This window comes from Heloderma suspectum, chromosome 5 (genome assembly GCF_057233095.1).
Source record: "Heloderma suspectum isolate Gila_16-S chromosome 5, 16-S_ref, whole genome shotgun sequence".
Taxonomy (NCBI): domain Eukaryota; kingdom Metazoa; phylum Chordata; class Lepidosauria; order Squamata; family Helodermatidae; genus Heloderma; species Heloderma suspectum.
This window is the reverse complement of record NC_139462.1, coordinates 75,147,506-75,172,379: the sequence shown is the minus strand read 5'-3', so window position 1 is coordinate 75,172,379 and position 24,874 is coordinate 75,147,506. Positions and strand designations below refer to the sequence as shown.

The 24,874-nt window shown below is 44.0% G+C and overlaps 1 protein-coding gene across 1 annotated transcript in view; it reads left to right on the top strand.

Annotated features, from left to right (window-relative positions):
* SPOCK3 (SPARC (osteonectin), cwcv and kazal like domains proteoglycan 3) overlaps positions 1-24,874 on the top strand; it is a 224,992-nt gene that overhangs the window by 81,549 nt on the left and 118,569 nt on the right. The window contains exon 3 of the mRNA XM_084856398.1: positions 3,897-3,942. Within this exon, the coding sequence (XP_084712524.1) occupies positions 3,897-3,942 (46 nt within the window). The remainder of the gene's footprint in view (positions 1-3,896; positions 3,943-24,874) is intronic.

Sequence of the window (24,874 nt, the reverse complement as noted above, 5' to 3'; positions counted from 1 at the left end):
TGTGAGTAACTAAGCCTTGGGAGAGGTATTTCAACCCTTTTAGAATGGGAAAAAAACTGCAGAAAAGCTGGGAAACTACCAAGCGATTGGTGGCTGGGGGAAAGAGGTGTGACCATGGGAGGGGGTGGGGCCATCTGGGGAACCCAGGTGGGCTCTAGGCCTGAGGTTCTCCATCCCTTCTCTAGCAAGTGACTGTTACACTCTAAAAAATAGGAATTAAATTTAGCAGGCAAATGCCAAACAATTTCAGAGTTAGTTCAAAAATTCCATATACCCTTTGCTGAGAATACAAATGATGGCTTCTTTATAAATGGCTGTTTAAAACCCTTTGGGTTGGGTCCGTTCTGATGGAAGTAGTTTTTGGTTTGAACCCTTTGGATTTAAAACAGAAAATGCTAATAAAGAGGAATCATACAGAGAAGTCACACCACTAGTTCCTTGATGGACAGGTTGTATTGTGTCTGTCAGTGAGACAAAAATTATTGGAACATATTGGCAATATTGAAAATAAGCTGACTCTGAGTAGACTGGGGAAACAGCTGTTTGGATGTGTGGGGTAAAAGAAATTGTCATGGTATATATTTCATACACTCTGCCATTTTCTTGAGGTTATGTCCACACTGGAAAAACGTCTAGTGTTAAGTGTCTTTGGACACATCTGTGTTCCATCTAGGTCCAAGCAACGGTGTTTTTTTTTTTTTAAATCAAATGTGGGTAGATCTCTAAAAGGTCTTTCTTCATAGCTTGCTGTTAGTATATGGCATAATTTTCCATCAGCTCTGCTGAGAGACTTTGGTTCTCCTTCAACTGTCTCCTAGCAGCAGCCAATCTATCAGGCTGCAGAGCAGAGAGAGAAGGGAAGCAGGGACATTCCACTGGCTCTGCTGAGAGACTAGCTTCTTTTGGGTTCTCCACTCCCTGAACTATTTACAGCTGATAATTATAAGATCTCTGTAACTTTAAGAACTGGTGCTGAATTTGCTTTTTCCCTTCTCACTCACTTCATCCTCCTCCTCCCACCCACCCACCCGTGATTTCCTTTGCCACCTCCACTTTCACCTCTTTCTGCCCCTTCCTTCCTTCCTTCCTTCCTTCCTTCCTTCCTTCCTTCTTACATTTCTATACTGCCCAATAGCCATAGTTCTTTGTTATGGCTGTTGATATGAGCATGGCGGGGTGGGGGCAGGGTTGAGGAGGAAATTGGCAGTTGGGGTCTGGCAGGTGTACATGGGGGTATTGGTGTGTGCCACTGCACCCACAGGTGCTGTGTTGGAAACCGCTGTTCTAGGGGCACCCATTTGTGCACTTTTCTTCTAGTTGATCTTCTCAATGAGATGCTGAGCACTCAGCTCTAACATGGTAGTCTCTTTGCTTGTAAATCAAGGCATTTTAGCAACACCATGCATGTTGTTGGTTTATGACAAGGATGCAGAACCTCTTTCAGTCTGAGGGTCAAAGTCCATTAAAGAGAAGTATGGGGTGGGGGATGCATTCCAGTAGTGGGCAGGGCTGAAGGCAAAAGGGATGAGGCCAAAATACCAGCATATTTTAGTTTAAAACTCTTACTGTCAGTAACTAAGCCTTAGGAGAGGCATTTCAACTGTATAGAATTGGAGGGAAACCTGTACAAATGCTGGGAAACCACCAAACAATCTTTGTGGTTGGGGGCAAAGAGTGTAGGGCCAGAGGAAGGGGGCATTGCTTCCAGGGAACCACAGAGGTCTTCCTACTCACCTTCCTCCCTCTCATTCACCCACACAATTAGCCTCCTTCCTTCCAATAAGAATGCCCTCCCATTACATGAAAGCATAGATGGACCCACTGCTCCTCTGTTGCACCCAAGAAGCCCCACCCCATCTTCACCAGGGCCTAAAAAAGAAAAGGTGAGATGGGGGCTGGGGAGACAGAAGAAAAACACTGCCTTTCACCTGTCCTGAGCCAGAGCCATCCAATATGGTGTCAGTCTTTCACCCTGGCCACTCCTGCCACATCACCCTACCCACTACCCCCCTCTTTCTCACACCTACACACACACAAACTCCATTCGCGCACAGGCCATCATGGGAGGAGCACTGGCAGCCCCTCTCTCCTCTCCCTCTGATTTGTCCTGTATGCAACAACACAATCTGAGGCAGGGGGAGTGTGGCTGTTGCCCCTAGCAACCGCCCCAAGGCCTACCAGTGCCCCATGAAGCCTGCCTGTGAAGCGAAGTGAATAAAAACAAACCTAAACTGAAAAAAGGAAAGCAGGAAGATGCAGGTAATGGAGGTTGAAAACACGTGGTGACAGATCAGGCACTGTTTGATGTGGAGCAAATAAACTGGCATTGAACTGTAGAGCAATAGGAGACTGGTGCGGAGCAAATACATATAGCGTTTTGCTATTAAAGCTCAAGAAGTCCCCAAATTTTCTTCACGTCTACACTGCTCAATCTTCAGTTTAAAAGAAATGAGCAAAATTGGTCTGGTAGATCTCTAGTAATAAGTGTTATACTACTGTATTCTTACATAGATTATAATAACATACTGCTATTTATCTTGCAAACATGAAATGGTAGCGAGCTGCTGGGTGTTGGGGCAAACAGTTCAAAGAACTAGCATACATATCAGTCAATATGATTTCCTGAAAGCTGCCCAAGGTTGTGCTCATGTGGACAAGCCTACAGTGGGGTTGATAGGTGTTCCTCAATTTCCCAAGCAGTGAGAAATTCCAGGAGCAACACTGCAGGATTTCGTTGTGAATGAGAGAGCACTGGTGACTTATCTGTTTTTAAGATCTGATCTGTAAGATCTGTTTTTATTAATAAAATAAATAAGCACATTCCTATATGTATTCAGCTGAAATCCAAGGTGCTTCACTTTCAACCATCTTGCACATCTGTTTTCCCTGTCTCCCAATTCAAAGTGCCTACAAATTGTTTCTTTGTCCCTACCCTCCAACGCCGATGGGCATTCCATTTCAAAGGCTAAGGCTATCAAGGAACAGTAAAGTTCTCAATCCCTGATCCCATCAGGCAATAAGTACCTTAGGCAAAACCAGAAATCATCCTATTCACAAATCCAAGAAGGCCAAACGTACCATAAGATAATTGAGAGTTGATTGCAAATGTTAACACAGAGCAGTAGTTCAAAAAATGAATAGGGTTGGATATAGACTTGAAGTAGACCCATTGAAATCAATGGGACTTAAGCTAGTCATGACTAAGTTAAGGCCCACTGATTACAACAAATCTGCTCTTAAGTATGACTAAATATGGATCCAGACCATAATTTAGAACTGTCATACTTTGATTTTTTCAGCAGTTAAAGGAAATTTGAAACTCAGTTCTGTGAATGGCAAGCTTAGAAACACACAGTAAAAGCAAGTAATACAGAGCAAGTTCACTGAAGTTGATGGTCTAAGATGGTCTGACATTACACTACCATGGAAAAGTTACTAAAAACAGCTTCCCTCTGTAGAGAGATTTCCAGCTATAACATCTAGAACTTCTTACCACATGGATTGTTGCCAGCATACTGGGAATTATTGTGCCAGCAGTTTAAAAAAATGTTGGTTGGGACGTGAAGCCTCACAACGTGATAACCAATTGTGTGGGAAACTATTTAAATGTTATGGCTAGTTGGGTATCTCTCAGTTCAGGTACTTTTTCATCTGACTTGTGGATTGGCAGATGGTTACTTTTAGTTCTTCATTAGCAAATATCTTTCTGTTCCCTGCAATTAGTGTTTCTGTATGATAATAATATATTTTTCTTGTTTGTGTCTTTTTTTTTTGCTGCGCACCCTTTGCAGGAAGTTGAGGTTTGTATATTCCTTCTGTATTTCTGGGTCCCCCCACCCCCTGCATGTATTTACACTTTGCACATTCTAAACATGTGCTTTCTTTTTCTGCTACAGGATGATTATTTTCGCACATGGAGTCCACCTAGACCTTTTGATCAAGGTAAGAAATTATTATCATACAAATAAAAAGAGAGCTGACACTATAACAAGTTGCTATGTATATTAAAGAATGAAAAGCTTTTAATTGTTCTTTTTTCTATGGTGGTGTGCTAAAAGGAGAACTATTATTGTTATTCCCCCCCCCCCGATACACACACACCCTTTGTGAAATGAATTAAACAAGTTTAATTATATCAATATAACTCCTTGGTAACACTGTACTCTAGCTTTAATGAGTTGAAAATCAGCCTTCATTCAACATGTCATTTATTTTAGAACTCTGTAGAAACAGCTACTTAGGGCAAAAATAGATATGTTGCTTGTCACATAGTTTGCCCTTGTGTAGTAATTTTTTTCAAAAAAATAAATAGCCAGCGCTAGTGAGGAGATGAGCTGGATCAAGACCATAGCATGGAAGGAAGTGAAATCCTGATTGGAATCACTCCCCACTCCGCACCATGCCTGCCATATATAATGGGGGGAGATCTCACTGGTGCCAATGGGAGTTTTTCTCCCATTCTGAATAGGCATGGGTGGAGGCTGCTTCCAGTCAGGACCACAACAGGGGCAGAGGCTTAAAGCCCTTCTCCCCGCAAACTGTGGTTTCGATTTGGGACCTCTGTCATGCTAGCCTCTTTATTTTTTTTTAAAAAAATTGACTATGAAAGGGAAAATCTGTGACAAATGTCACATCTAGTTTTGCCCTTGAAGTCTGTTTTTGCATACAATGTTTTTCCAGCATGAGTGAAGTGGGAAAACATAAGGCACATGGTCACTGATGAAGAATTTGTTTTAATCCATATACACACACATTGGAACTTCCAGCCAACTGCATGTTGTGATCTACCCCTTTTATCCTTTGTCCTTGTGAGGAAAGCATGGATGAAATGGAAGTGGCAAACCTGTCAGATTAGAATGTTCATGTTTTTCAGAAAATTTGAGGCAGGGTAGTAGTAGTAGTAGTAGTATTTATATGCTGCTGTTCACTATCAAAGGAGGATGGGGGAAAGGAAGGAATGAAGGAATCTCTTTAAGATTAGGTTTATGTCCCTGGGCCATTCCACATACTCCTTCCATGTACAAACCATTTTCTAGCTGTTTAATTCAGGCTTCAGAGCATTCTCCAAGCAGCTTCTTTTATGGCTTTCCCAGTCTTTTTGCTGCTGGAGGCCACAGCACTGACCCTGGTGTGGTGTCTGTATATAATCGGGGCCATTCCCATAGTAACCAGGTTTCAGATGCTGCCACATGGAAGTGTGTTTAGGCAGGCTTGTAGCACATGTGAACAATTATGTGTTGTTGCTATAATAAAGCTCCTTGTATATTTGCTTTAACTTTCTTCCAGAATAATAGAAAAAGTTTTTCTAACATAAAAGAGAAATTGGTATGCTGAAATTTCTTCATAATGCCCTTAAGTGGTTTGTGACTTGCTGCTGAGGCCTACTCTTCTATGATATTATGCCACAGCTTAATTAAAACTAACAATTCCCCCTTTTCTTTTCATAGGATGTGGAAATGGTAGCAGAGTGTTTTCTATTAAAAACAACAAAACAATAACACCTTTTATATATAGGCTTATTTCTCCATCTTCTAAGTAAGATTTGATTGTGTGATTTCCAGGTGTTATAATATGTGACTTTTTATCACCTCTGTGATGAGAGGAAAAAATAAGATTGCTACATTCAAGTTTGGATGGGGGCCGTATATTTGAAGATTTGAGTGGCTGTTAAGGTTTTGATTTTGGTTCATTGTTAATAGTTTTATGTGCTGGAGGAATACATTATAGTGTTACTTTTTAAACATTTTTGAAGTTGTTTTGAGCAAGTTGGAATTCTTTTTCTTAAACTAGCAGTTCCTTGGCAGTTCATTTGGGAGATTCTGCACAGAAGATAATAAATATTTTAAATGCCATATTTGCACTTTTTTGCTTGTTGCTGACAAATGCCAGTCAACTGACAATTTAAGGGAAAATATTTTTCCTCACTGTTAGATAAAAAGTTCTTGCTTCTGGTTGAAAGAAAGAAAGGATGTCAGGCAGGCAGCAGTGGATCCAACACTATTTTATTGATCGTTTTGCAAAATGGGTGCAGAGCAGTCTGGACCCCGAAGCACGTGTGCAAAAACCTTTTATACCTTATTACTTCTATTGTTCTCGCCAGTAACCAATGAAACAGTCAGCACATCAGCTTACCAAGCCAATAGCCAATAAACAGCCAGTACACCAGCTTATCAAGCCGTTAGTCATGAGCGCGTCAGTATGGTTCCCTTCTTGCTCCGCCTACATTTTTCCCGCCACTTGGGCTTCTACGTAACTGAGGCGCCAACCAGTTATGGAGTCTCTTTGTCTAACAATTCCCTCCTTTTAAGTCTTTACTCACGTCTTAAAGCATCTTAAAACGGAGCCTCTTTATTGGTACAATAAAGCAAGAGCATCTGTTTTGAAAGAGCGGTTTCAATTAATCGCTGGGATAAGCCTCTGACACAGGGGATAATGCAGCAACCAAATAGTACTAAGACTCCGGCCGTTACTGCAAGCGAGATAAGGATCGAGGCCACTAGGTGTTTCCATTTTCCAAACCATCTTTCCAACCAGGCAGTCACAGGGTTGTTAATCCCTGAATTCTTGGCTAATTCCTCGGATAAGGCAGTGAGGCCCCGTAAGGCCCTCGTTACTGTGCCGTCTGGAGCAGTGTTGTTAGGGATGAAGGTGCAACATCGCCCACCTAGCATAATACAAACCCCTCCTTTTTCTGCTAACATCATATCAAGAACACGCCGATTTTCCCAGGCCATTTGGCTAGTGGCATCTAGCTGCTCAGCCAATCCCTTTACAGCATCACGGGTGTAGTTTATAAACCTTTGTTGATTATAATAAATGTAATTGATCCAATCTACATTTTTGTTAATTGTCACCCACCAAAACAAGGTAGACTCAAATCCTGCAGCGATTTGATTCCTCCCTTTGAATTCATCTGGTACTCCCCGTGGCACCCCTATAGAGTCAATGTATATTTGATCATCAAAAGGGATTACCAACCGCTTCCGTCGGGGTTGGCTAGTTCTTTCTGCTGGATGATATGCAATTGAAAAGGGGACCACCAATTGGACTAATCCACAAGTTCCGGACCAATTAGAGGGCAACACTTCATATAACTCTAGACCTCCACAGTACCACCAGAGATCAGCCCGTGAGATTGGAAGGAAATTATTCCTAAAGTGGGTGGAATTAACACATTTTATTTTGCTTGTCAAGTTCCCCAATTGCTCCCCCATCCCTGTAAGGTCCCGGTGTATGCATCCAGTATGGTTTCTTTGTTGCAAAAAAACTATGGAAGGTCTAACACAATTCTTAAATTTGAGAGGAGGGTATAGCTTATTGAGAGTCTGGCACTCCTCTTCCCCCCATGCGTCAGGGTGTTGGAACAAGTGGATCATACAGGTGAGGAGGGAGGGAGTGTCCCATCCTAGAGGTAAAGGCATCACTTTCGCTACCGGTCTTCCTGCGGCACAAACAAAACAGTCAGACTTATTTAAGGATCTGGCAGTATACTTTACCCATTCTAACCACACATTGTCAATTTCCTCTGTTATTGGGATTCCTAACCTGACTTTCCAGGGACGCTTCTCTCCCTCGGGGATTTGCACCAAAGGTGGTTTGGGAATTTGCACTAGAGGTGGTTTGGGAGGCACAGGTGTGGCGTTTTGGGGTTTTATTTTAAAGTTGTCAAGCCTAAACCCTTGAGGCATCACCACCCATGTTAATATTTCTTTGACTAGCATTATCAACACCACCCACAATACTTGCTTCATATTACAGGTTTTTTTGTAATTCGAACCCGAGCTTTTCCCAGATGTTGTTACTTATATATTACAGGCAATTGTGGCTCCTGGGTGGCTTCTTCGCCTGTGTCCCTGGCAGCTTCCGGGGAGGTGTCAGGGAGCAGAGGACCATTGCCCGTGTCCTCCTGTTCTTTCCGGGTGACAGGAGGAAGCAGGGGTCGTCTGAATGGCTTCAACCGACTGCAATGTGTCCATTTGCTAGAACCTACAAGTTTTACACATGAATGACTGATTGGTCCCACTAGGTAGGGTCCTTCCCACCCCTCCTTTAAAGCTTCTTTATTCCACTTTTTCAGCAATACGTCATCTCCCGGTTGGAAAAGATGGATGGGAGCATCTAGCAGCAATCTCTGGAATGGGACAGAGTAGGCTCGTAGCTGTGAAAGAACAGACTGTAGAGAAGTTAACTGGCCCCTTAACATTTGATCTCCCATTTCCCATTTGACCTCCTCCCTCCTTCCACAGTGTACCCGAGGCAGGAATCCAAACATTAGCTCGAAGGGGGACAGCTTTATGTCTTTTCTTGGCATTTTTCGAAGCTTTGTCAAAGCTATTGGCAGAGCCTCAACCCAAGTGAGTCTTACCCCTTGCTGGAGCTTGGTTAGAGTCTCCTTGAGACTCCGATTGGTTCTTTCAACTTGCCCACTCGCCTGGGGTCTCCAGGGGCAGTGTAGGTGCCACTCTACCCCCAGGGCTCGAGCCAACCCTTGCGTAACAGCTGAGGTAAAATGTGAGCCCTGGTCGGATTCTATAACTAAAGGCAAGGAGAACCGGGGCACCACCTCCTGTAACAACTTAGCAACTACAGTTTTTGCCTGACAGTTTCTGCATGGGAACGCTTCTACCCACCCCGTCATTTGACACACTATTACAAGCAAATACCTGTAACCCCTACACAGTGGCATTTCAGCAAAATCAATCTGTACCCTCTGGAAGGGATAGTATGCCCATGGTCGCCCTCCTTTTGGTGGAGGGGGTGCCCTGGGGGAGTTAGTTTTCTGACAGACCTCACAGGTTGTGGCTAGTCCATGGGCGCGTACAGTTAGGCCAGGAGAGACAAATAGCCTCTTGCAATAGTCAATCATGGCTGATGCCCCAGGGTGTCCAAGAGAATGATGCACTTGTTCCAGGATAGCTCCCTGCAGGGTCTGCGGGAGTAGCAGTCTTCCATCCGTCATTTGGATCCATCCATCATCACGGGGACTCACTTTGTGTTCTTGTGCCATTTGCAACTCAGAGGGGGAGTATATGGGGCGCTCTTCCCTTCTGGGTAGGACAAGGAATGTTCCTTGGATTCCTTCCCTGGCTGCTCTCTTCGCGGCCTCATCAGCTCTTTGATTTCCTTGCTTCCACTTTTCCTCCTTTTCCCTTCCATGGGCTCGGACGTGGATAACAGCCACTTGTAAGGGTAACTGAAGGGCATCTAAGAGGTCCACAATTAAGCCGCCATTGGCAACTGGGGATCCATTTGCTGTGAGGAATCCCCTCTCTTTCCATAACTGCCCGTGAGCGTGTACAACGGCAAAAGCATTCTTACTGTCAGTGTAAATAGTTACCCGCTTTCCTTTGCCTGCCTGCAAAGCTCTTGTCAGGGCCACCAGTTCAGCGGATTGGGCGGAGAAATGAGGAGGCAGTTGTTCTTCATGGACACTCTCGCTTTGGGTGACGACAGCCACCCCTGTGTAACGCTTTCCATCTAGCATATAACTGGACCCATCTACAAACAAACCTTCAGCTCCCTCTAGTGGTTCATCTTCAAGATCTGGCCGACCCTTGGTATCTAAATCCAGCACTTCAAGACAACCATAATCTGGGAGCCCCGGCCCACGTGTGGCCTGTATTGCTGGTAACAGGGTGGCGATATTGAAGCTAGAGCAGGCCTTGAAAGTGGGGCTTTCGTTCATTAGCAAGCCTATTTCATATCGGGAATGCCGAGCTGGGTTAAGGAATTTGCTTCCTCCCCCTGACCCTAGGATTTGTGGCACCCCATGTGGCACCCAGACTTCGATGGTCCCTCCCATTGTCATCTTTTCAGCTTCAGTACAGATTAAGGCCGTCGCTGCTACTGCTCTCAAGCAACTTGGCCATCCTCGTGCAACAACATCAAGGACTTTGGAGTAGTAGCCCACTGGCCTCCAGGAAGGGCCCATCCGTTGGCAGAGTACTCCCGAGGCTACACCCTTATTCTTATGCACGTAGCGTCTAAACGGTCGACTGGGATTTGGCATGGCGAGGGCCGGTGGTGACACAAGGGCAGCTTTAAGGCTGAGGAAAGACTTATTCATTTCTTTGGTCCATTTCCATTTGTCTAATTTGTCTTTTTGCAGTGCCTCATATAATGGCCGTGCTATTTCCCCATAGTCGGCTATCCATAGCCGACAGAATCCGGTTAATCCCAGGTATGCCCTTAGCTTGCGGGGGGACGTAGGGACAGGTGTGTCACAAATGACTTCAACTCTTTCTGATCCCAAGCTTCAGGTCCCCTTGGCTAGGTGGTAACCTAGGAATTTTACAGTTGGTTGAACTAACTGCACCTTCTCCCTTGACACCTTATAGCCCCCCTCTGCTAGATGATTAAGGAGGGAAATTGTTCCATTTAGGCACATGTCCTTAGCCTTGGCTGAAATCAGGAGGTCGTCACAATACTGGAGGAGGTGCACTTCAAGGTGTTGATGGACCCAAGGCTCGAGGTCCCTTTGAAGTTGCTGGCCAAAAACGACTGGTGAAAGATTTAGCCCCTGAGAGATCACTGTCCAGGTTAGTTGAACCTTCGACTCACTCTCTGGGCTTTCCCATTCAAAAGCGAACAAAGGCCTCGAATCAGGGTGGAGTGGGATGCTAAAGAAAGCGTCTTTTAGGTCTATGACAGTGAACCATGCATGATCTCCTGGAATTCTTATGAGAAGGGTGTGTGGGTTAGGGACCACAGGATGGGGGCCTCGATTTGCTGGTTAATGAGGCGGAGGTCTTGCACAAGGCGAAAACCCTTGCCCCCCCTTTTTGACACAGCAAGAATGGGCGTGTTGTAGGGGGACATTATCTCGATGAGTCGACCTTCCTCTCGGAGCTTCGTTATTACTGGTTGTAGACCCAGCTTCCCTTGATGGGAAAGGGGATATTGTTTCACATGGACTGGTTTCGCCCCCTCCTTGAGAGGAATTTTGTATGGTGCTGCCGATTTGGCACGAGAGGCCCCTCCAACCCCGGCCCAAACCAGTGGATTGACTCTGTTTTCTATTAAGCACCAGTCTTCATTTGCCTCTGAGGTGGGTTCCTCTATGGCCCTAAGAAGGGCCATTTGATAGTTGCTGCTCTGTTGCTTGGGGAGCCGTACTTCCATTCTTCCATCAGGAGTGAAAGTGATCTCAATTTGGAGCTTAGTCAATAAGTCCCTCCCTAACAATGCCACTGGATAGGAGGGGGTACAGACAAACGCGTGCTCTAGGTGTGTTTCTCCAAATTTAGTAAAGGACGAGAGAGGGGCACTCGCGTTGCCCTTCCCTCGACCCCCATTATGGTGGTAGTTCCCCCACTTCCCGTTGGTGGCTTGTTCAAGCGGAGTATGGATAAGGCAGCCCCTGTGTCTACAAGGGCATCGTAGGAGCGGCCCCCAACTTTAATTTTGACCATGGGGTCCCATCTTGCCTCGGAGATGGCCAAGAGGGGGCCGGGCCCTGGTCTGTCCTAATCTCTTTCTTGTTCATACAACACTCTTTGTTCTTCCCCCTTGCTTTCTTTCTCTTTCTGTTTTAGGGCTTCACAGTCTTGCTTCCAGTGTCCAATCTTTCTACAAAAAGCGCGCTGATCTTTTCCTAAGGGAGGCCCTTTTCTGTTCCCCTTTCCACCACCCTTCTTAATCCCTCCTTTTTCTGGTCTGAGAATGGCAGCAAGTAGTTTTGCTTGCCTCTTATCTTTTTCTTTCTCCTCCTCTACCTCTTGTCTTTCATAAACTTTCTGGGCTACCTCAACCAGGACTCCCAAATCAGCCGCCAGTCCTCCTTCGACTTTTTGTAACTTCTTTCTAATATCTTGGCAGCTATTTCCTACAAACTGCGTTGTGAGAATTCGTAGGTTATTTGGGTCGTTCAGGTCGATGTCAGTATATTTAGCAAAGGCTTCTCTCAGCCTTTGGAGGAAAATGGTGGGGGGTTCGCTTTTGTCCTGTTTTAACATCAAAACCTTTTGCAGATTGGGGGCCCTTCGAGCGGCCTGCTTCATGCCCGCCAAGACAAGCCGAAAGTATTCGGCATGTAATTGCCTTTGCGCTGCCGTGGCCACTCCCCAGTCAGGCCTCCCAATGGGCAAAACCTCTGCCACCTGCTCTTCAGTCGCCTGGGGGTTCTCCTCTCTAAATTTAGTTCGCACCCCCACAAGAATAGTCGGTTTCTGACTAAGGAAACAAGTGTTCAACAACATCTGTGTGTCGTCCCAGGTAGGATTGTGTGTGAGCCTCACATTTTCCATTAAGGACAACAATGGGCCAGGGTCCTCCTCAAAGGGAGGATTGAATTGTTTCCAATTGTACAGATCAGACGTCGTAAAGGGGACGTAAACAAACATTGTCCCCTGAGGGTGTTGGGCGGTAGGATCGGGGACCTCTATAATAGGGAAAGTTAATTTTACTGGTGGCTGAGGGTCCTTTCATAAATTGTAATTAGGCCCTCCTTTGGTTTCCCCCTCTTTATCAGGCGCCTCTTCCTGAGTTTGAGGCCCCCAAGCACCCCTCATCTCTTTGAAATTTTTCTCAAGGGTGTCCAAACGATCTTGGAGAGTGTCCTCGAACTCAGTCATAGACCCAGGGCCGGACCTTGGCTCACGGGGGGCGGGGGGTCCATCTCGGGAATTTTTAATGGTTGCAACTCTTGGGCAGGCTCCCTTGGAGGAAATGGAGGCTGGGGCAGGCGTGGTCCCCCCGCGACAGCCGTCCCATAGGGAGGAGGAAGTAATGGATCCTCGGGGGCCATAACTACCACCTTAGGTGTCCCTTTCCTCGTCAATTTTTTTCCAGTTATCACAGGGAGGGCCAAGGACATACATTTAACTACCCACGGGGTGGGCCTGCCACCGAGGGGCACGCAAGTTGCCCATGAATCAATATAGGGAAACTGGTCCCAACTTCCCCTCTGTGTTACTACTATACGCACAGCAGATACCAGTGTTGGGTCAAAAGACCCCTCGGGTGGCCATTTGGGTTCTAATACCGGCCATTCCCAGGCACAAAGAAAGACAAGGCAATCCTTTGTCATTTTAGTTCCATAATCTTGTTTGAAATGTGACCAGTTGCGCAAACAACACTCCAAGGGCGTATGGGACTCTTCCGAGGGCCTGGATTGGGACCCGCCCATGACGGTGGGATTTCACTCAACAAATCTCACGCTTCGCCCTCCTCTGACCCAGCCCGTCGCCGAGACAAGGAAATGCAGATCGGGGCTCCTCACTCGCTTCGCCCGTAGGCGTCTCACACAATCACAAACGAACCACCGTCCCGCATGTGTCCCCTAAAGTAAGTTGTTTCACTTACCCCAAGGCCTCCTCTGTCCTGCCCACAGCCACGTGCAGCTGCCTATTAATCCACTGCCGGTGCCAAAAAGGGGTGATCACGTCTCCCTCTCCCTCTGGCGTTGGTCCCCAAGCGTCTCCGCCGCCGCCGACGTGAGGAGAAGGCAGTGTAAAACAACCGCCTGTGGCCACTCCTCCTCCGCGGCCCCTCGGCTCAGCGCGAAGGGGACGCGCCCCGAAGCAGGATCCGAGTCACAGCACCAAATTGTTAGATAAAAAGTTCTTGCTTCTGGTTGAAAGAAAGAAAGAAAGAAAGGATGTCAGGCAGGCAGCAGTGGATCCAACACTTATTTTATTGATCGTTTTGCAAAACGGGTGCAGAGCAGTCTGGACCCCGAAGCACGTGTGCAAAAACCTTTTATACCTTATCACTTCTATTGTTCTTGCCAGTAACCAATGAAACAGTCAGCACATCAGCTTACCAAGCCAATAGCCAATAAACAGCCAGTACACCAGCTTACCAAGCCATTAGTCATGAGCGCGTCAGTATGGTTCCCTTCTTGCTCCGCCTACATTTTTCCCGCCACTTGGGCTTCTACGAAACTGAGGCGCCAACCGGTTATGGAGTCTCTTTGTCTAACATCACTAAGTTGTACAACATGGCTTCTATCGTTCTACAATCATTCTTCCAGCTGTTGTGTCAATGTGTGTTGTTCAGTAGTTAACAATATATTCAGGTAAAAAACTATGTGCCCTATTGCGTAATGTAATGTAATGTAATTTTATATTTATTTCATTTCATTTATATACTGCCTACTAGCTGAAGCTCTCTGGGCGGTTCACAAAAATTAAAACCACAAAGTGCACCATAAAACAATATAAAATATAAAATCTTAAAACCACAATATAACAGTAAAGCCAGAATAAAACCAAGCACCAATGCAGAGGTTTAAAATACAGATTTAAAACACCAGAGCTAAAAGATTAAGGGCGCAATCCTATGGCTGCTAGTCAGCGGCTAGATGGCCATAGGGATAGGTTGGTTCCCGGGAAGTGACCTTGGAGCCCGCGCTCCAAGGTCAGTTCCCTGAGAACCGACCTCCACCCCCTCCTGCTCTGCCTTGTGGGCAGCGCAGATCAGCCCTGCGCTCTGCACTTGTCAGAGCAGCGCAGAGCAGTGAAAACGGGGCGTTCCTGGAGGTGGGCCAGGGCAGGGAGGGTGGATGTGCCTTTCTGACGCTTCCTATGCGTTGTCTGGTCTCCGCCCCCAGCCGATTTCAGCTGTCTAGCCACAAATGCAGGGTGGCTGAAGAGCGGAGGAGAAGATCCCCTCTGTGCTGCTCCTGCCCTGCACTCCGAGTTCAGAGGCAGCCGCCTATCCTGATAGGATTGCACCCTAAGAAGCTAAAATGCTAAAATACTGGGAGAATACAAAGGTCTTCACCTGGTGCCGGAAAGAGAACAATGTAGGCACCAGGTGAACCTCTCTAGGGAGCTCATTCCACAGCCAGAGGGCCACAGCAGAAAAGGCCCTCCTCCTGGTAGCCACCCGCCTCATTTCCTTTGGTGGAGGCTCCCGGAGAAGGACCCCTAAGGATGATCTTAGGGTCTGGGCAAGCATATATGTGAGGAGGCAACCCTTCAGATAACCTGGTCTCAAGCCATTTAGGGCTTCCAATGTTAACACCAGCACTTTGAATTGGGCCCAGAAATGGACTGGCAGCCAGTACAGCTGGAAAAGCACTGGCGTAATATAATCTCGTTGGCCAGTCCCTTTTAACAACCAAGCCCTATTTTGGACTAGCTAATGTTTCCGGACCATTTTCAAAGGTAGCCCCACAGATGAGAGGTTATCAGAGCATGGATAACTGTAGCTAGGCTATCTCTGTCCAGATAAGGGCATAGTTGGTATATCAGCCAAAGCTGATAAAAGGTGCTTCATGCCACTGAGTTCACCTGTGCCTCAAGTGACAGTTCTAGATCCAAGAGCACCCCTAAACTATGAACCTGATCCTTCAGGGGGCATGCAACCTCATCCAGAACAGGTTGAACATCACCTAGCCAGGCAAACTAACCACCCACTAACAGTACCTCCATCTTGTCTGGATTAAATTTCAGTTTATTGTCCCTCATCCATTCCATTACTGTGCCCAGGCACTGATTCAGAACAGCCACCGCCTCACCTGGGTTTGATGAGAAAGACAGGTAGAGCTGGGTGTCATCCACATATTGACGGCACCTCAGCCCACATCTCCGGATACCCTCCCTCAATGGTTTATGTAGATGTTGAACAGAATAGGGGATAAAATAGAGCCCTGTGGAAGCCCATGGCATAATAGCCAAGGGACAGAGCAATAATCCCCCAACACCACCTTCTGGAATTGGCCATCCAAGTAGGAGCGGAACCACTGCAGTACAGTGCCTCCAACTCCCAACCCAGATAACCTATCCAGAAGGATACCATGGTAGATGGTATTGAAAGCCACTGAGAGGTCCAGAAGAATCAACAGAGTTGCACTGCCCCTGTCCCTCTCCCAGCAGAGGTCATCCCACAGGGCGATCAAGGCAGTTTCTGTTCCAGAACCAGGCCTGAAGCCAGATTGAAATGGATCTAGATAATCCGTTTCATTTAAGAGTGCCTGGAGTTGTTCTGCAACCACCTGCTCAAGCACCTTGCCCAGGAAGAGGATGTTGGCCACCGACCTATAGTTGTTAATGTCCTCTGGGTTCTGGTTAGGCTTTTTCAGGGGTGGCCTGATCACCGCCTCTTTTAAGGAGGCGAGCACCACTCCTTCTCTCAAGGAGGAATTTACAACCTCCTCGACCCAACCAGACATACCCTACTTGTTTGATTTAATAAGCCATGAAGGGCAAAGGTCAAGCACACAGATGGTAGACCGGACTTGGCCAAGCACCTTGTCTGCCTCCTCGGGCCTCAATAACTGAAAGTCATCCAATAAAACTGGACCAGATGGTGTTCTGGACACCTCTACTAATGGAACTGCATTAATTGTGGTGTCCAATTCATGGCGAATCTGAGCAATTTTATCTTCAAATTATGAAAAAAATAAAGAAACTGATGACGTATGGAATTAGATTTTTTCCACCTGCCAGCACAGCCTTGTATTGTTTCTTGCTGAAACTGAGATTCGTTGTGAACTTATTATCCTAGATGGCAAGTATCCTACCTATATTTTGACTGATAACATGTTAGCAGAACTGCCACAGTAACCTATTTTTAAAACCAATATGCTAGATATATTTCTTAATTCAATTTATACTGTGGTGAAACTTGCTATTTCCTATCTCTCACCCCCCACCCCCACCACAAGGACTGAATATGGCATGAGAACATTGAAACGCAACAACGAAAGATCAGATTGCCCATGATACTTCCAGTGAGCTTTACCAGTTGTACAACATTGTGTTGGACAACATAGGACTGATCAGATGATTTTAACTAAGGCATATTGGGGCAAAAAATCCCAGCTTCAAGTATAGCCTGATCTGAGCTAGTGGTGAAAGAGATCTTGGCATTGTGGTGGACAGCTTAGTGAAGATGTCAACCCAGTATGCAGCCTCTGTAAAAAAAAAAAGAAAAAAAAAGGCAAACTCCAAGTTAGGCATAATTAGAAAAGGAATTGAGAATAAAACTGCCAATATCATACTGCTCCTATACAAATCTATGGTGTGACCACACTTGGAATACTATGTACAGCTGTGGTCACCACACCTAAAAAAAGATATTGTGGAGCTGGAAAAAGTGCAGAAAAGGGCAACTAAAATGATCAAGGGGCTGGAGCATCTCCACTATGAGAGAAGGTTACAACAGCTGGGATTGTTTAGTTTGGAAAAATGGAGGGTAAGGGAAGACATGGTAGAGCTGTACAAAATTATGCATGGTGTGGAGAATGTGGATAGGGAGACATTTTTCTCCCTTTCTCAAAATACTAGAACCCGGGGTCATCCTGTGAAGCTGATTGCTGGGAGATTCAGGACAGATAAAAGGAAGTACGTCTTCACACAGCACATAGTTAAACTATGGAATTTGCTACCCCTGGACGTAGTGATGGCCACCAATTTGGATGGCTTTAAAAGGGGGTTGGACAAATTCCTGGAGGAAAAGGCTATCAATGGCTACTAGTCCTGACGGCTATGTGCTACCTCCAGTACCAGAGGTAGTGAGCCTATGTACACCAGTTGCTGGAGAACATGGGTGGGAGGGTGCTGTTGCGCTCATGCCCTGCTTGTGGGTTCCCGGTCGACAGCTGGTTGGCTACTGTGTGAACACAGTGCTGGACTAGATGGACCCTTGGTCTGATACAGCATGGCTCTTCTTATGTTCTAATGTAAGGTGCAATCCTTTGCATGTTTAGACCGAAAAAGGTTCTACAACTCCCAGCATTCCCCAGTCAGCAGTGCTGGGATCTCGGCATCTCTCAGCCAAACTTGCCTCATAGGGTCGTGTGAATAAATGAAATAACAATTGCAAAGCATTTTGTAGACTGAACAGTCCTACAGAAATTATTTATGTAGTGGTTTGGGTGCTGTTAACACATTTGGATAACAAGTGAGATCGGGGTCTACAATTTTTTGCTGGTAGCCAGAAAAAAAAATGTGTTTGCTAGAGAAGCTCCTCCTGCCCTGAGGAGGACCACACAGACAAAGCCCAGCATGTGTGCATGGACAATCTCCCACTCTCATTCTGCTCCTTCAAGCTGTCCTTGTCACATTGAGCCTTGGGGAGGGGCTCAAAGCACTGACATATCTCACTCCTTTCTGAGCCATGGTCTGAACCTATGGTCTGTTGTTGGGTTATGCAAGGGTCATTTAACCCTTGCACAACCCCAGCCATCCAGGTTCGCACGACATGAGAAGCTGTGGCTGAGCATTCACTATTCAAAATAGCCACCCACACACTTAAGCCTTGGTGGGCTGTTTGATCATGCGAACCGGCCCAATATATTATCCGGTGCAATATACTTTTAGAATGCAGATGTTTTCAGAGCTTTGATGGAGTGCTTTATTGAATAAAATTATTATCCAAAGTCATTAGACTAATTTCTGTAGCATGGAGGCTGTTTTCTTTTGCTTAATAGAAATGTCAACATTTTAGCTAGGATGTGAACTTCTAACTACATATTGTAGTTAATTGAGTACCTACTTAAATGCTCTTCCAGTTTATTAGAGTAGATTTATACTGGTATTTTAGCTACAAAGAAGTTGTTCTGTCTGTAAGAAATAACACATTTAAAAGTCACTGGGTCTTGTCACTGATGGAATGTCAACAACTATAGGATGAATGTTGGCTGTTAGGGCAGGGACCAATAAATCAGTTAGCAATGAAAAAGAACTTCCCTGCAACATAGAGAAACATTGCTTTTCTATCTTGTCATTTAAGTGTATGCCCTTTGCCAAAAGCAAAGGTTGCATTGGTAAAAGCTAACTCATGACTTGTATATGAAAACTCCATAAAATTTTTCTGTTTTCCAATAGACCTTTTTTTATTTCCTTCAAAGACATGCCTAATATACTATCCAAAAGGAATACTGGATAGTATATAATTTGAAATGGAATGAGAGATTATGGCTGCAGTCCTGTATACGCTTATCAGGAACTAAGGTTCATTGAACTCAGTGGGACTTACTTCTAAGCAGACATAAATAGGATTGTGCTGTGAACTTTAAAAACAAATGTATGTCTACACTTAATAGGCAACTATTTCCATTTTCTTGATGAACTCCTACAGCACATGCAATATTGTTTTTTTTACTCATTAGACCTGCATCTTTAGGGGAAAAACAGATATTGGTGAAGTGCTTACATGTATAACCGTTCCATGAATGCTCCATCATATTTAAATAATACTTACATTTAAATACTGTCCCAGTCATGTGTAGTGTTTTGCATGGGTGCACCCACCAAGGCTGCCAGTGGCATAGTAACAAAAAATGCAAATGAGCAAACACACATGATAAGTGCTTTTAAAGATTATGAGCGTGTCCACAGGACTTTACGGAGGACCCAAGTCATGTCTGCTGTGGCCCTTTTTGTGTATGATAGGAAATACACACTTTTTCTTTCCCAGTCATTGCCTTGCTGGAGCTCTGAGGGAAGTGAGAATGGAAGATTAAGTGTTCCTGGGGTCATATTCTATAACATGGGTGTCACAATCTAGAAAGCTACTGTAGGTGTGACAAAGTGATTCAGCATAGCCGGTGAAACTTTTCCTTGAATAAATGATACTTCTGGCTGTGGTCTCCAATGAGTTAAAGGGACAGCGAGGAGTTCCACAAACTCTGGATTGTGTTGTGGTTGTCATTGATTTCAAAGTGAGTAAACTGTACATTAACTCTCTAGTGGCTGCTGAAGCAGCTGAAAATTTTGAAGTAGTTCCCTTATAGTGACTGAAGCACCTGGTGTACGTGGACCTTAATTGGAATATCTGATTCATAAATAAACTGTTTCCTGGGTTGACCTGAAAGAACAAGGCAAAGGATGCAGTGAAAAACAATATAGAATAATTTAAGAACTTGAATATTTTGATTTTGTTATTTAAAGTAGCTTAGATCCTAATATAAGTGAAGTTAAAGAAGTTCATGGAAGTTTCCCATCCCCTCTTCCCCCTGCAGCCACCTTCACCCCCCAAAAAACTTTCTGGAAGATTGCAGGGGGGGCATCCTCAATAATGTGGGATTGAGTGTGGGGGGATGGGAGAATCACTCAAGCTTCTGGGCAGACTTCTGGCCTGATTTTGCTAAAATTTAATTTTAAGTAGTTAAATTTTATTAAATTTTATCTGATAAAGAAGCTATAGGTGAATTTGTCAAGCAGTCAACACATCCAATCCACTTTCTGAACATACTTTTTAAAATAGCATATTTAAAACATATTACTGTTTTAAATTGTACCATTGTACATCACCCAGAGTGGCCGGGTGACCGGCCAGATGGGTGATTAAGAAATTTAATAAATAAAAAAATAAAAAAAATATATACACTTGTGACTATTTGGTCAGATTAGAATGAATGGAAATAGAATTTGATTGTTGTGTTTTGGATGAATAATGTCAGCACTTTTAGTTGGTTTAACTGCTAGAATTCAAAATACCCTAAAGCTGGTGTTTAACGTTAACAGCAACAATTGTACTTTTGAATCCCTTAATCTAGAATAGATTATTTTCTTGGTTTAGTTGAGGATTTATGCTCAGTTTACTATCATAGTGGTCAGTTAAGCGAAAGAAAAACAAAAAACAAAACTGCTGCTAATAAGGCAGGGATGGGGAAAAAACTTGCTCCATTCAGACCCAATGACCTGGGCTAGGCCTTTACATATGAAGCATGTTTTGCTCACTGGCAGTTGCCCCCTTCTCATTTTATATATCTTTTAAATAAATAAAATATAAGTTGAAAGCTAATTTTCCAAATATTTCTATTGTTTTCTGTTAAGCTAAGTCAAAGGTTAAATGCTGTGACCTCAAGATAATAATAACTAGGTAGGCTGGGCCTTGTGATATAGGCTTTCCAGAAAATTTTGAATTGCATAGCCTAAGTTGCAATTGGACAATTTTCAGCGTGCATTGGAAAAAATTATGATGCACTAGAGAGTGATTGAATTTAAAATGTTTACTTGTATTTTGTAAACAAAACTAAAAAAAAGTACTCCGTGTTAATTTTTTGTCCCAATATACCACAATTATTTGATATGAAATATTTTAGGGAAAAACTTAAAACACATTAAGGGTGCAATCTTATGTATGTTTACACAGAAAAAAAGTCTCCCAGCATTCCCCAGCGAATTTCCCAAATGCGAGGAGTTGTAGGATTTTTTTCTGACTAAACATGCATAGGGTTGCACTCTTAATGTGATTTAAATGTTATTTATATTGGGTTATTTCTAAAAAATCAAATCCTATAACATGTACTTCCCTTGCATTGTTTACATTTAAGAAAAAACAAAGGTACTGGAAACTGTTGACACAGTAATAAATTTTAGCAACCAAAAGAACTGTGCATAATATGCTGACAAGCACTCATATATTTTAGCGAAGTTCAGCTCACTTCCACTGTGGTCACTGCCATTACATATTAGTTATATTTCACACTGAAACATATATGTATTGCAATGACATACATGTATTTTCTCACATACTTGCTAGGAATAATCACCTGAAACGAATTAATTACAACTTTCAAATTGCCAAGTTCACCTAATATGAATGAACTTATAAATGAATGCCCTTGATTTTCCACTTCCTCTTATAGTAGCTTTGTAGCTTTAGTCGTTTCAAAAAGGCATTTGAGGGTTTTCTGTGCTATTTGAAGAAATGCATTTCTAAGGAGCTTTTCACACTAATTTTTTGTTCATTTGGATCCTTCATCTTTCCACAGTAAAATTATTTTTGCCAAAGTCAATTGCCAGGAGTGCTATCGCACTAAATTAAATTACAGAAAAGATAAATGGGCAACCCTAATGTGTTACCCTGCCAACTATGGAAGAGAAATAATCAGACACATTAGAAATAATTGAAACAATCTTCTGTACAGCCACTCCCTCCAGCCACAAATCTACATGGCCATAAATCCACATGATATTTATAAAATACTCTTACACTGCAATCCTATTCATGTCTACAGGGAAGTCCCAAGATGAATGGGACTTACTCCCGGATAAGTGTGCATAGGATTGTAGCCTTAATTCCACAGATTTTTTAGCTAGCAAACAAAAGAGATTAGTTTTATCTTATTTATTTTATTTCATATCTTTGAAATATTCAGTAAATCTGTTGAAAAATGTTTCCACTTGAACCTAGTGATAACGTAAAACCTAACTTAGGATCCAACTTGCAAATCCAGGCAAGGTAGTACAGCCAATTGCCTCTTACTGGTTTGGTGGCAGTGCATGAGACTTTTCCACTTTCCAAAGCCCATCAGAAATCTGTGTTTAGAATGTGGGCAAGTGCTTGTAGGAGATGGGGCAAGGCATTCTTTGGTCATGAGCTGAGCAGACACCTGTTTTTTCCTTTGGAATTCATAAATTTATCGGCAAGCTTAATTAATACTGGAGCTTTGATATTGATTGATAGTTGGTTATAAAGTGTACATTATTTTCTAACATCTACGAGTCCTTATTTTATTTTTACTTTCAAAAACTGATAATGAACACAAACAGTTCATGTCTAAAATATACTGGAAACGCTCCAAAATACATAAGTTTGAAAATCATTTAACAAATTGTAAATTACTATAGAGCTATCCAGATGACCTAGTAGGAACAAATCCCTCCCCTTAATGAAAAAATAATATCCCAAAATATCCACCTTCTGAAGGTAATCTACTACTTCCATATGTTTATGTGTAGATAAATAGACCCATATTATTGTGAAGCCGAATAAACCTTATTGTGTATCCCTGTGAAACTAAGAAGGGTGACCAAGTCATTAAAAAACCTATTGGGCTGGCTTTGCTGTGACTGACTCTTAATACGGAGTTATTTTTCTTCCATTACTACTGTATATCAAATCTTATTAATTGTTTGTGTGTTGTGATTTAAAGCATCTTTCTTCTAGTTACAGGCAATTGGTAGCTTGGCTGCTATCAGAAAAATGCCCCTAGAATTTTGCAGGTAGACTACCCAAGCTTATTATGCCTTTGAAGCTAGGCCAGCCTTAAATGTAACCCATGCCATGAAGGGTGGGCAAAACCTTTGGGCAGGGGGAACATCACCTTTTTCCCACATTTTTTTGTAGCCCCTGATGTAAAGTTTACACAAATGTTAGTCTTTACATGTTTGGCAGATCTTGCCAGACTATCACTGTAACCGTGCTGCATTGACTGTATTCAGTTTCATTTCATAAGTGTTTCTGGATTTTCTAGCAGAATCTCAACTTGAGACTCTTCCCAAAGTTACTCATAGTGTAACAAATAGTGTATCTAAAGCTCCATCAAATCATAACATGCACAATGTCAGAGGTTGCACCATAATTAATATTTGTTCCCCCCCAGGGCTGGTTCACACTACTGAATTTCTCTACGTGGGTACAGAACCACATGGAGGAAGGTTAGTATGATTATGGCTGCTGAAAAAGTATACCTGCAATCACGGATATACCTGCTGTCTCACTATGTATTTCATCCAGTGCACACTAAACTTTCTTCGTGTAGCTGTGCATACATGATTGTTTGGAGAAATTTAGTAGCTTGAACTGGTACTTACTGAAAGATATATTCAGATAAATGCTGCCCTATTTTCACATCTGTAGGTATAGGCATATCCCCTGAGATCACGAGAACCTTGAAGAGAGAGCCTGCATTAAAGCTCTAGTTGTACATTTCCTGGATGAAAAACCATTAAAACATTTTCTTTTGTCTGTGAAGAGGCTTATTAAAGAATAGAATTTGAGTCAAGTAGCAAAGTATTTCCAAACTCTGTGAGAAAGCTTCTCACTTCTGTTTTTCTTTTTCTTTTCTTTTTCTTTGAACAACTGAACTAACTATGGAAATAAAATTTGTAATGGATTTAATTATGTACCGGTTCAGATAAGGCTTTAAATGCGTAGGGGCTATAATACTGAGAAAGCAGGATAATGCCCTGTCCTACATGCAGGCCAGTACTCTGCCTGAGGTACAAGAAAACATGCACCACTGATGCATTGCGCCCCCTACCTTTGTTGATGCCTCTGCCTGCCCTCTCTTTGCCTTGTCATATGGAGAGCCGTGTGGCCAGAGGAAGCAGTTGTGGGATTCTTGCAGCAAATGCCATGCTGAGAGGACAGCTGGCAGCGCCCTCCAGAGCACCTGCTCTGTGTGTGTGTGGGGGGGGGGGGCGGGAACAGTGCTGCTCCTCGCACTCTGTTGCCTGATGTGGGCACCTCACCCTGCTTCATGGAAGGGCTGGCCCTGCCAGTAATGCCTCCAGATCTGTTGGATCTCACTTGTATAATAAATAAATAAATTTCTTAATCGCCCATCTGGCTGGTCACCTGGCCACTCTGGGCGATGTACAATAATATAACAGTTTAAAACAATAAAATTCCACATTAAAACATCGTATTTCTAAAAATACCCTAACCCACCCCAAATGCCTGCCTGAACAACCACATTTTTAATGCGCGGCGGAAGCTCATTAAAGAGGGGGCATGGCAGAGTTCCCTAGGGAGGAGTTCCACAGAGTGGGGGCCACCACACAGAAGGCCCTCTCCCTTATCCTCACCAGCCTAGCTGTCCTGGCTGATGGGACAGAGAGAAGGTCACCCAAGGCTGATCTTGTTGAGCAGCCCGACTGCTGTTGCTGGAGGCGCTCCTTGTGATAGGCTGGGCCGGAACCGTATAGGGTTTTAAAGGTCAAAACCAACACCTTGAATTTGGCCCAGAGAACAACTGGTAACCAGTGCAACTCCTTCAGCCTTGGAGTGATGTAATCACGCCAGCGTCTGCCTTTAATCAGGCGAGCCGCCACGTTCTGCACCAGGTGCAGCTTCTGAACCGTCTTCAAGGGTAACCCCACGTAGAGTGCATTACAGTAGTCTAGATGAGACGAGACCAAGGCATGTACTACTGATGGGAGCAGATGGTTGGTAAGGTAGGGGCGCAGCC